At 45.5% G+C, this 13,194-nt stretch overlaps 1 protein-coding gene across 2 annotated transcripts in view; it reads right to left on the bottom strand.

Moving 5' to 3' along the window:
• The window catches only part of GPC6 (glypican 6), a 947,632-nt gene that overhangs the window by 268,189 nt on the left and 666,249 nt on the right, over positions 1 to 13,194 (bottom strand). For both annotated transcript variants that reach the window (XM_077343885.1, XM_077343886.1), the window contains exon 4: positions 2,653 to 2,818. In XM_077343885.1, the coding sequence (XP_077200000.1) occupies positions 2,653 to 2,818 (166 nt within the window). The remainder of the gene's footprint in view (positions 1 to 2,652; positions 2,819 to 13,194) is intronic.

The raw sequence follows: 13,194 nt of genomic DNA, 5'->3' as shown, positions 1-13,194 counted from the left end.
TTTTATGCATGAAGCTGAGTGAGTAATGCTGACGTGCATTTGAATGTTATATCGGTATTTTGTATTGAGACTTTTTGATTTTATATCCTGTTCGGTAAGTTGTGAACTTGCTTGCTTTTGCTTTTCCTTCACTTTCTCCCTCCTTTACGTTCAACATTCTATAAGCCGAAGACATCACACAGACATTGTTTGGCAGAACAGGTTCACGTGTGCATTTCCTATCAAAATGATGGTGTCAGCATGATCTGGGGCCAAGGGACCAAGCCCTATGTAGATAGGTTGAGGGACTTGGGAATGTTAAGCCTGGAGAAAAGGAGGCTGAGAGGGGACATGATAGCCCTCTTCAAGTATTTGAAAGGTTGTCACTTGGAGGAGGGCAGGATGCTGTTTCTGTTGGCTGCAGAGGAGAGGACACGCAGTAATGGGTTTAAACTTCAAGTACAATGATATAGGCTAGATATCAGGAAAAAGAAATTTCACAGTCAGAGTAGTTCAGCAGTGGAATAGGCTGCCTAAGGAGGTGGTGAGCTCCCCCTCACTGGCAGTCTTCAAGCAAAGGTTGGATGCACACTTTTCTTGGATGCTTTAGGATGCTTAGGGCTGATCCTGCGTTGAGCAGTGGGTTGGACTAGATGGCCTGTATGGTCCCTTCCAACTCTTTGATTCTATGATTCTATAAATATATATTTTTTAAAACCAATTTTGCTTCATCGCTCAGTTCGTGCCCATTCCTACATAAGGAGAGGTATTGGAGTGAGCTGACAAATGTGGCGAGGCTGGCATACAAAGGAAGATGTGCAGTATGTAAATCTTACGCAAGGAACAGGGGCAGATGGGTTTTGAGTGAGATAAACATATGAAGAGGGGGCATTTGATCTGGCCAGAATGAACACTCTTCAAAGGCTTTGGGTAGTCAACCAATTGGTATAGGAGGGAAAAGATTTCAGAGGGGGGATACAAAAAAATTGGGATGAACAAGGTGCAGTGTGCTTCACTAGCAGAGCTTCAATCGCAGATTCATTAAATCTCAGGAATATCAACTTGTACTTCTGAACGCTTGAAGCTCTCTTATACTGAGTCAGACCACCAGCCCCCCATTGGCACCAGCTCTTTAGGATTTCAGGCCAAAAGAGGTCTTGTACATCACCGATTCCCTGATCCTTTTAAGTTGGAGATGCTGAGGATTGAACTTGGGGACTTCTGCACACAAAGCAGATGCTTACCACCATGCCATAATCCCGCATTCCATAAAACCTATCAGCTGCCTCTACCTGTGTTTCACTCAGTCCTCAGTCACACTCCTTTGCTGACTCCTCTGACTCACATCAAGTTATGCATTGTCCTTTCAGCCCAAAGGAAACCATATCCAGCTGATGCCTCGAGCTTCTCAGTAGTCAGGGCCCAGGGGAACTTGTAACAGCATTATAATGACTTTCCCACAGCACTTTCTCTTTCCTTCACTTTCCCCCTCCTTTACGTTCAACATTCTATAAACCGAAGACATCACGCAGACATTGTTCGGCAGAACAGGATCACGTGTGCATTTCCTATCAAAATGATGGTGTCAGCATCTCCCTTTCTTTCGCCCTTCACCGCAGACTTCTACCTTCTGGTTCAGTATCCATTTGTTTTCTTCCAAGAGGTTCAACAGAGAAGGTTTCTTTCACACAGAGACCGAAAGAACAGGTAGGCACTTCAAGAAAATTAATTGCTATATTTGTGGTGTGAAAAGAGAATCACTGCAGACACCCATTGGGATTTGTTTAGAATAGGAAAATGTCAGACATTTGCCTTGTTTTGCTGGTACTTAGTTTTTTTTTTTTTGAAACCTATCGCCCTGTAGCTGCAGTCAATCAGATGAAGGGCACTTTCATCCCAACTTCTTTTTCTTCCATTCCCATCTCGCTCTTCCTTCTCTACTACTGTGGAGCTTAGCCTCCCCCCAGTTCCTGAAAAACTTCCTGGTTGGCTCACAGACAGAAATCTTGGAGGGGGAGGGGAACCCACTGCTGAATTAGACAAAGGTGTCTATCTGAAATGACAATTATTCTTTCCCATTATTTATCCGCATGATACTTTATTATTACTCGACCTATGGAAGGAGAAAGTTTGGCATCTTTTTAATGGGCGTTGTGGAACGGATCGTTTGCCTGCCATGTCAGTGGTTCTCAGAGTGTCTCCCTGCCCCCTACCCCAAAGACAGCTGCCTTGAGAAAGAAAATGAACCAAGCACTGAGCCCTCTCCGTATTCTGCAGGGGCTTTCATTTCAGAGCACAATCCTCTCTCTCTTTCTCTCTCTCTGTCTTCTACTGTCTAGGCTTCTTCCCAGAAACTCATCCCAAACATTTTGCAGCGTGCGTCACAAAGCCGCCTCGAAATCCAACAGAGGAACCTCAATATCACATGACGGCATCAGAACAAGAGAGACTGAACGGAAACGGCTCCAAGGCAGAACAATGATAGTTTCTCACAAACGCAGAATTTTAATCAAAGAGCAAGAGTGACAAGCGAACAAAGGCATACTGTCACTACACCCCCCCCCCCCGTTTCCGATTCGGCACCTGCCGAATCTTCGCTGGGCCCGTTGTGAAGTTCATCCGGCGCAATCAGTTTCTCCCCTTCTCCCGCCTCCCCCTGCCTCCCCTCCTTACCTATGAAGAGATTCCATTCGGTATCCAGATCCGCTTGGTTGGCCAGGCATCCCTTCATCACGTTGAGGCAGTAGTTCTCGCAAGGTTTCACAGTGGGCAGTCCTCGGCAGTAAGGGCAGTACAGCATCTTCATTAATGCACGGATGCATCCCGGGGTAGGGCTGACCTATAAAGTCGAAGGGTCGGAATAAAAAAGAAAGGAAGGAAGTCAATTTCCTGTCTCTGTCGAGCGAGTCAGATTTTCTCTTTTGTTCCGAAACAGCCTGCCGGCAATGAAGCCACCACTGGCCCTTCAGGACAAGAGTTTGACCCTTATTAATACTTTCCTGGGGTCTCAAGATTTCCCTGCTGGTTATCAAATTTAGCAGAGAAGGCTGGAATTTCAATAATGCATGTAGTGGCGGGCCGACAGTATTGTTATCTGCTTTATTTAGCACTAAAAAAGGCCTGCATGAATAGGAAGAAAAAATTGATAGGCATACTTACAGCCTGGAAGGGACAATCAATCCCACCCTTGTTGCAAGTTATCATATGCTAGTTTTGCCACTCTGTTCATGCTCCTCTCATGGATGGGGGGGGGCATGAAAGTAGTAGAAGAAAGGCTGTTTTTTACTACCCAATGGCATCTCAAAGTGGCTTACAATCACCTTCCGTTCTTCTCTCCTCAACAGATAACTTGTGAGGTAGGTGGGGCGGACAGACCTCTGACAGAACTATTATGTGAGAACAGCTCTAACAGGACTCTGACTAGCCCAAGGTCACCCAGCTGGCTGCATGTGGAGGAGCGAGGAATCAAACCCAGCTCTCCAGATTGGAGGCTTCCGCTCTGAACCACTACACCAAGCTGACTCTGAACCACTACACCAAGCTAGCTCTTGAACATCCCTTGCCTGGCTGCTAGTCAATTCCAAGATCTCCTGGCGACACTACACATATCATATGAGAAATAATGAACAATAATAAAAAAACATGAATTCGCTTGGGCACTGCACCTTAGCAGCTGTGCACCAGGCAGAAGTCCACAGTTGGCAAAAGCCCAGGGAACGTCACACCAATTGAACTACCTCCTGACAAGCAGCAGTTTAAGGGCAGAGAGTTACTACCAATGAAAAAGGCACAGGGCAGAGCAGCCTGTGTTCCCAGTAGTAAACTGCACAGAGATAGGCATGTGATTTATTGGCCTCAGAGCACTGTCAGAAAGATAGCCCCAAAGTTTTGCAGTGTTTCTAAATCTTCTCTTGATTTTAACAAGAAGAGCAAGCCGAAAAGGGGGGTCACGGCTTACAAGGATCCCTGCGTGTTGACCCTTTGCATCTCCATGAAATGTTCCCCATCTACGGCCCTTTGCGCGTTTAGGTTCCCCAGGAAGAAACCTGCTGTGGCTTATTCATTTTTACAAAAAGAGGTGAATCAAAGGACACAGTTAGTGAAAGGCCGGTGATCTTTACATTTTTGTCAACTTCTGCTACAAGCGGAGAAAAGCGGAAGGCACAAAACAGGACAAACGGCGAAAGGAAGTCTCAGTGAAGGAGGCTGCTACACTCCTGGGCGGACAGACATGAAGATGCATGAAGCTGCCTCACACAGAATCAGACTCTTGGTCTATCAAGGTCAGTATTGTCTACTCAGGCTGACAGCCGCTCTCCAGGGTCTCAGTTTGAGGTCTTTCACATCGCCTACTACCTAGTCCTTTGGACTGGAGATGTCGGGGGTCGTACCTGGGAACTTCTGCAAGCCAAGCTAATGCTCTGCCACTGAGCTACGTCCCCAACCCCAAAAGTATTATACAAAAGGTCAGTACCAGCCAGTTCACACACCTATCTGATTATCAGTTACCTTTATATGGTAGAGGAGAGACCGTATCTCTTTCTACCTTTAAGACAGGGATTCCCAACAAAGGGGTCCATGGGAACTCTGGAGGGGGTCCACAGTCTTTCCTGCCTTAATCGACTTGGCCACAGACCACGGAACCAGCCGCTTTCATTGGTCCTCCCCTGCCCTCCCAAGCATGAATGAGTCCTCTTGTGGTTTATGCGCCGGCTCTCTTTCCCTCCCCAAGCCTCCCTGTTAATGCGGGTGATAATGTCATATCCAGTGACATGACGCTTCTGGGGGTTGTGGATAGCTGAGAACACTTCTGGGGATCCTCAAAGCCTAACAAAAATATTTCAGGGGCTCCTCCATGGTCAAAGGGTTGGAAAAGGCTGCTCTCAGATAATGGGTGAGGAGGACAAGCTATGCAAAGCATATTGTTGGTCTAAAGAACAGAGGGCATGACCAACTAAATCAGATTTATGTACATATACGCCCCCCACCCCCCATGGAGTGCCCACATCACAAACTGCATGTTGTGAATTGTTAGGGAAGAGACCGTTACTTCTTCCACCAGCATCAGGAGAAGATGGTTCACCAAATGGGTATTTATTTATTTACTAGAGGCAAAGCCCGTTGCACCCAGGACAACAATGGGCGCAAGGATGCACACCTGCACTGTGGCCTTCCTGGAGGCTGGCTACATGGCAAAATCTCCTGCCCACCCCTGGACTCTGGAGGCCCCACCTCCAATCCTCAAGGAACATTCCTGACCCAGGAGTCACCAGCCTCCAGGTGTGGCCTGGAAATCTCCTGGAATTGGAGGTCAGCTGCAGACTATAGAGATCACCTCCCCAGGGGGAAATGGCTGTTTTGGAGGGGGGGGCTCTGCAACGACAACTCATCTCCAGGCTCCTGCAGATGAAAGGGCTTGCCTGGGAGGGGGAACTGCCAGTCCCCCTGGAGAAAAGGGCTACTTGGGAGGGGGGACTTTCTGGCTTTGGATCCCATGAAGGTGCAGGGATGCCAGGCTCCAGGTGGGAAACAAAGAGAAATACAGTGTGGCAGTAATTGCTAATAACAATAAACATTATCAAATAATTCATAAACAATCAAAATATTTAATTGATAGCCTTATCTGGAAAACAAGACTGGCCCGAGCAGGACGGTTCGGCTCGGTTCGGCTCGGTTCGGCTCAGTTCATCCGCCTTGGCAATCGCTAAAGCCCGAAGCAGCATGTAGGAGGCTGGTACCATGGCACAGAGAGGAGGGGCGGCGGCATGCCAGCCAGCAGCTGCATGCAAGCACGGAGCTCTGCGTCTGCATGCGGCAGCCGCCACCCCTCCACTCCACACTGTGCTGGCCGCCTCGGGCTTCGGTGATCGCACACCCCTGCCCAGCAGGGGCTATCTGATCAGTTTTAGGATTGAAAATATCAGTTAAATCTTGAGAGACATGGACCAGCATCTTCCCAGTTCCCATAATCCCAGCAAGGATTAGTAGAGCTCAGAGCAAGTTCTCTCTCAGTCAACCCCAGTGCGGAAAGCAGCATGATAGGGAAGTTGCTATGCAGATGGGTAAATGAAATCTGCGGTAACAAATTGAACTTGAAAGAGACAAGGGATCATCAATGGGAAAATGAATATGTCAAGCAGGGAGCGAATATTGTTCAAAAAAAAGGGGAAGGAAAATCATCTCTTTTGTGTGTGTGTGTGGGGGGGGATCATTATTTGCTAAATGACATGTGCTAAGCCTAATATTTGCAAAACAGTCAGCGGGAAGCAAGTGCATTCCACTAAGATAATGAGTCAAAAAACACAGAGAGCATATGGGATGAAGCGATGATTACAGAACCCTGTAAACATAAAGGTAAATAGGTTCGATATTGTCAGAAAGTGTCCTGTGGGTGTGCTTTTTAATGGATCCTCAAAATAGAAGAATACGTTTCAAGGTAATGAGATTGTAATTTGTGTGTGCATCTTTTCTTTTTTGAAAGCCATATACGAATTTAAGGGCGAGGCTGATTTGAATGAATCTAGACAAGGAGAGGGAAATGTTGAGCTGCCCAATGCTGCTCACTGGAAATCTGAGCTTGTGCTGCCCTCAGAGCTGGCTAAACGTTGAGCCTCAACACCTTTGGTCAGCTCTGAAAGATTTCGTGTGATTTGGAAACAGGAGTCAGAGCCTTCTCATTAAGGAAGTGGTTTTGTTGCTACAGGCAGCCTGGAAAGTTTCAGATACTGGCCTAGTTCACCCACTCACCCATTTGGATGCCCTGACCTGGACAGCTGAGGCAGATCTTAGAAGCTAAGCACCATAAAATGAAAAAGAAAATCCATGTGAAGCTAAATTAAACAACTTTTCAAAGAAGTCCAGTCAATAAGAATTTTGATGGACCAATACTTGGTAGAGTAATCCAAACATTCTTCATGAATACACCAGGGAATTGGGCAGGTTCCCCTGGAAAAGGGATAGTGTTAGATTAGTCTAAATAAATCAAGATGTTAGAAGACGATAAAATGATTTTCCTTCTTTCTCACATTGATCTTTACGTATCCAACAAAGAAACTCTCTATGCATTGACTGCTAGAAAGATCAGTGCAAAAGCTGTTACAAGAGAAGTCCTAATTCTATGTGTCTGAATTTAGGAAATATTGGTAGAGTTCTGTTTCTTTTAACATATATGCTGTAAGCTGGATACTTGTGTGTCTGAGCTTTGGAAATAGGAGTAGAGTTTTAATTGTTTTAACATACATGCTTGTTATTTGTGCTATTTTATGGGGGATTGTTTATTGTGAGGGCCTCTGGCCAAGGACAATCAATTTTACTACTACCACCACGACCACCACTACCACCACTACTACTAATAATAATTTAAAAAATAATAATAAATCTTCCATTCAATTCAATTGGATTTGCTTCTAGATATATGGGTTTGGGGCAGTCCTGTACCATTAAGACTTCATTTCCAAAGGTAGTCCAGTTGACAGGACTTAAGATAATGATATGAAAAATAACTCAGTGGAAGTGAGAGCAAGTTTGACACTTAAGTGACAGATCCCAGTTTCAGGAAATGGCTGGAACAGAGCAAGCTGGCAAAGGAAACAAAACTTAATTAGGAAGTTAATTAAAATGGGACTGAACAAACATTGATAAGAGGACAGTATAGAAAAGCAGTGGGGCTTTCATGGTGGAAACCAGAGACTCAAACGAGAAGCATTTAAAATCTGCTAGAAGCTCAAAGGAAAAAAAACATATCTTGACTTTATACGTCCATATCTTAACTATGAAGTCCCTAGGCACGTGCTTTAAAAAATAAAATAAAATTAGCAGCACGGTTTGTCGTCCACTGATGTCAGGCTAAATAAACAAAAACACTTATCACTGGACCCAGGGGCGCCAAAGGGTTCCACTTTGCTGAACAAGATATCCCTCTTTCCAACAACCTGCATTCAACCAAAGCTTTCGACATGGCTGTAATGAGACGGGAGCCTCTCCGAGAGGTATTTTAAAACCCCAGCATTCTGAAATATAAATGACAAATGGTCCGAATGCACACACGAGAAAGAAATTCTCCTGTAAGGAAGCAAAGGCTGTGTCGGGTTGCGAAGGAGACTGGGGTTTTGTCTCAGCTCAGTGGCTATGGCATTCCTACACATTTTAATGAAATGCCACAGGTGTTACACTCTGTAGGCTGTAACATTCCAAGCAGTGAATTCCTCCTACTGCCAGTACCCTTGACTTGTTTTAACAGGGATGGGCAAGAACCGTACATAATGGCCTCCAGAGCACTATCCAAAGTATTTCCTTGAATACTGACCTGAGTTCTAACACATAAAACATTAGAGATAACAAAGCTTCAGGCAGCTCTTATTCACCAAAGTGGGCAAGTTACTGGGGTCAGTGATGGCGACCACTTGCCACGTGGATCCCTGCCCTTTGTAGCTGCTCAAATCGGGTGACCAATGGGTAGGAGGTCGTTTGAGGGATATTGTCAACCTCTCCTTGACATATGGAGAGCTCCCTGAAGGGCTGAAGGAGGCTACTAGTGCCCTACCTGCCCCCAGGACACTGGGCCACGGTGCAACGGTCACTTCCAGTGCAACGGTCACTTCCAGATCAGACTTCTGTAACTCGCTCTATGCAGGCCTTCCCTTGTCTCTGACCCGGAAATTGAAGCTGGTGCAGAATGCGAATGCTAGGGTCCTCACAAGATCATCTTGGAAGGCCTATGCTGAGGCAGCTGCATTGGTTACCAGTTGGCTTCCGGATCAGGTTCAAGGTTTTGGTTCTCACCTTTAAGGCCATCTGTGGTCTGGGTCCCACGTATCTGAGGGACCACTTGTTTCCTTATGCCCCCTGCAGGGCTCTTCACTCTGTGGGTTCGAATCTGCTGGTTGTCCCCAGGACTGAAAAAGCCTTAGCCCTGACCTGGTGGAATAAGCTACTGGAAGAGTTGAAGGCCCTGATGAAGCTGTCTCAGTTTCACAGGGACTGTAAGACAGAGCTCTTCCACCAGGCAATCGGTTGAGGCCAGGCTAAGGAAGATCAGGTCCCTCCCTGCAGAGGCCCATGTGGTAGACATCTGGGCAGTTACCTATCCCAGGAGTGTGCTGCTGTCATCGGCTATGGAGGGCAGGGAGACTGTAGATGGGTTTTTGCCACTGATATTGGAATTTGCTGTTTTATGGACTATGGGTTTTACTGTAAACCGCCATGAGCTGGCAGGGTCCGGGAGTGGTGGGACTGAACAAACATTATAAAATATAAAATATAAATAAATAAATAAAACCTTGCTTGAGAGTCTTTGAGGATAGTATGTATCTACTGTCATTAGATATCTACTATACTTACAATGCACTCTTCAGCAAAATTACACTTTGTGAGCCCACTAAATTCCTGGAAGAGTGTAACTCAACCTAGGACCGCATTGTTAATGTTCAGTCTCAGTTTCATTAAAGTTTAATAGCTCATAAGCCATATGGTTTGTATTCATATAGGTGGCTCTCCCCAGTGGGCCAAATAGCAATCATAGATCATTTCAGGTTGGGAAAACAGCAGGGGGGAAAGGTTGGAGCGTCTTTTCCATGCACCCTGCAGTCCCAATCCAAATTGGGCACTTTTATGGAAAATTACTTTGACACATAAGGAGGAGGAGGAGGGAGGAGCAGGACCAGGAGCAGGAGCAGGAGCAGGTGGTGTTGGCTTTTATACCCTGCTTTTTACAGCTCGGTATCTTAAAGAGGCTCAAAGAGGCCTTCCTTTTCTCTCCCCACAACAGAAATCCTGTGAGGGGGAGCTGAGAGCTGGGTGCAGCCAGCTGGTTGACAGCCTCACCACAGCAATGATAAGCTGTTCTGACCGAGCAGTGATATCAGGGCTCTCTCAGCCTCACCCACATCACAGGGTGTCTGTTGTGGGGAGAGGGAAGGCGACTGTAAGCCGCTTTGAGCCTCCTTCGGGTAGGGAAATGTGGCATATAAGAACCAACTCTTCTTCTTCTTCTGAGAGAGAGAACTGCTCAGTTAAAACAGCACTATCAGAGCTGTGATGAGCCTAACTAAGGTCCCCCAGCTGACTGCATGTTGAGGAGCGGGGAATCAAACTCGGCTCACCAGATTAGAAGCCGCCGCTCTTAACCACTGCACCAAACTGGCCCACCCTGTGCAGGCTATAAGGTATGACTCTGCAGGCTGCCTAAAGGCTGATTCTGTGTGCATTAAAAACAAAACACTACGCACAGAAAAGAAAGTATCAGAGTACTCTCCAACTTGTCATTTGAGCCATAGTCATTGGATACGCTTTGTGGGATTGTACCTTACTGTGTTAGCTCACAGGTTTTTTGTTCTCAGCTTTCTTTTATAGATATTTGTCATGATAGTGTCCTAATCATCAAATGCTGAACATGGGACAATGGCTGTGGACTGCCATGGCTCAATGGTAGAGCATTCTCCCTGCCTGCAGAAGGTCCCAGGTTCAACCCCTAGCATCTCCAGTTAAAAGCATCAGATAGCAAACAAGAAGAAAGATCTCTAAGGGGGACCCTGAAGAGCTACTGCCAGTCTGAATAGACAATGCCGTCCTACATGGACCAATGATCTGATTCAGAATAAGGAAGCTTCATGCGTTCTTTTGCCATTGGGATGCATCCCTGTACTGCTGCCGAGTTGTAGAGGGTTTGTTTTTCTGAATAACATTCACTTTTTTTTTGTAGTTTAAAGCTTCTAACATGTACTCACACTTCCTTTCTGCCTATTGCTCACCTCCTTTAATCACTAATTGGGCCCATGTAGGGAAGAGTTCCATACCCAAGCTTTCACTCGATTCATCAAGAAGTGACACACAGGTGTCAGCAACACATCAAGACCATAGGGTAGATAGAAGCTTTAATATCACCCATGGCTAATGGGAAACAGGATCCTTTTAAGGGTCAGACAATACAGACTTTCCACTGAGAAGCTTCAAGCACAGAACCCTTAAGTGGAAGAAGGGTGAATAAGTTGGAGCAGAGAGACACAAATGAATAAAACCCGAACTAAGGGGAATATATCTGCAATCTTAGAGTCATTCCCACAATCTACGGTGACACCCTACCCTGAACCTCAAAGCTATTTCTCATTTATGGGAGTCAAGTCTCTACTTGCGCACTTCCTTACATGCTTTTCTTTGTTTCCACCCTCCACACATAAGAACAACTTTATTGTGTACCACCGAAGTGAAGCACTCACTCTGTTCCCATGCTCCCAAGTGAAGTTGGGTAGAAGATGCAGGAATCTAGGATTGGGGTGGAGGGATATAAGCCTACTGGCTGCAGAAAACCACTGCTGGCTTAATGCATGGATTTTTAAGAAGATTATGTTGGTTCCGTTTTCCTAGAACACTCCCTTTCAAAAGCACAATCCCAGACTTGCGGTGGTTGGCTAAAATGGATCCCCCACCCCAAGCATATTGAACCGTGCTACTGATCACCAATAAAAGACTCTGCTATCCAGTTCCTTCATTTTAAGGCAGGGGTAGTCAAACTGCGGCCCTCCAGATGTCCATGGACTACAATTCCCAGAAGCCCCTGCCAGCATTTGCTGGCAGGGGCTCCTGGGAATTATAGTCCATGGACATCTGGAGGGCCGCAGTTTGACTACCCCTGTTTTAAGGAGACAACTAAGTCTGGATGTTATGGGTTTTCTGTGGTGTGTAGTTGTGATCTGGTCATTTTAGTCTCCGACATTTCTCCAGTAACTGTGTGTGGCATCTTCAGAGGTTGGACTCAGCAAGATGGGAATCTCGCCCTGCTGAAGTCTAGAATGTGTGACTGGTTACTGGCCCTTTCATTTACTGTACAGTGTGCATGTGTATGCATGCAATGGGTCACATTCCTAAAATGACCAGACCACAGCCACACAGCCTGGAAAACTCACACCGGCCAGCTGACTTCATCCGTGAAAACCTTCAACAGTTCAGACCCCCAAGTTATTTGTTCAAGCGGTTGTTACTATTTTCTGTATTTCTCACTTTAGGAAATAATATCCATAGTGCCGTATCGCGAAGCAGCTTCGGAAGGTACACCTGACTTTCAGATAACCTGCAGAAATCCACCCATAAATTCAGTCTTTTTATAGAGTTGACAATAAATTAGCTGTTTATTCTTTTAAGAGGTGTTCATTAAAAGTAGTGAAATGCTTTTGAACTTTAAAAATAACTGTTCCCATTCCGAGGCTAATTCACAAACGCTAAAATAGACGGGCACTTGGCAACAGTGTCATATAACATTTCTGTCGTTTACGAGGAAGAAATGGGGACTTTGTTCCAATCGTTTCTTTCTAGGACAGATAGCAGCCCCGTGTAGCGAGCAAGCCCTGCTATGCAACGTGGTAGTTAGGGCCACCATGCTGAGCACAGAAGGTAGGAATTGTTTAGTGCTGCATGTCCTTGCAGTTTGACCTTTGAATGGTTTCCCATTGGTAGCTTAATTCCACATCACAGGATGTCTCTAAAACAGTTTTCAATGTGTTTAAGAGAAATTACTAGGGGTGTTCATCCGGCTAATCCAAGCCGAAAAAAAATGCCTGAATAATATCTTATCAGTATTTTTCAGTTGTTAATTCAGCCAGATTTTAGGTTTTTGCTATTTTTTTTGGCTTCTGATATGACTGAACCTGAAAATCCCAATAATATTTGGAATTTTTAAGGATAGCCAGATAACCGCAGTGGAAGGACATTTGTTTATTGATTTTGAAATGTACATTCTGTCCTGTCTTTGGAAACTCAGGGTGGACTGCAGTGATATAAAGTACATATACCTTTCATAAATATTTTCTAAAACCTTTTAAAATTAAGCATTAAAACTTCGAAAACCAAACTGATTATTAAATATCAAAATATTAATCATTAAAATTGCCCTTCAGAATGAACCCTGAGTTTAGGGAAGGCATTTAAAGAGACTGTAAGCTCTTTAAATGCCATTGGTATTTAGAATAAGAATAAGAAGAAGAGTTGGTTCTTATATGTCGCTTTTCTCTACCTGAAGGAGGCTCAAAGCAGCTTACAGTCGCCTTCCCTTTCCTCTCCCCACAACAGACACCCTGTGAGGTGGGTGAGGCTGAGAGAGCCCTGATATCACTGCTCGGTCAGAACAGCTTTATCAGTGCCATGGCGAGCCCAAGATCACCCAGCTGGCTGCATGTGGGGGAGTGCAGAATCGAACCTGGCATGCCAGATTATAAATCCACACTC

The sequence above is a fragment of the Paroedura picta genome, chromosome 6, assembly GCF_049243985.1.
Source record: "Paroedura picta isolate Pp20150507F chromosome 6, Ppicta_v3.0, whole genome shotgun sequence".
NCBI classification, from domain to species: domain Eukaryota; kingdom Metazoa; phylum Chordata; class Lepidosauria; order Squamata; family Gekkonidae; genus Paroedura; species Paroedura picta.
This window is presented reverse-complemented; position numbering and strand designations above follow the sequence as displayed.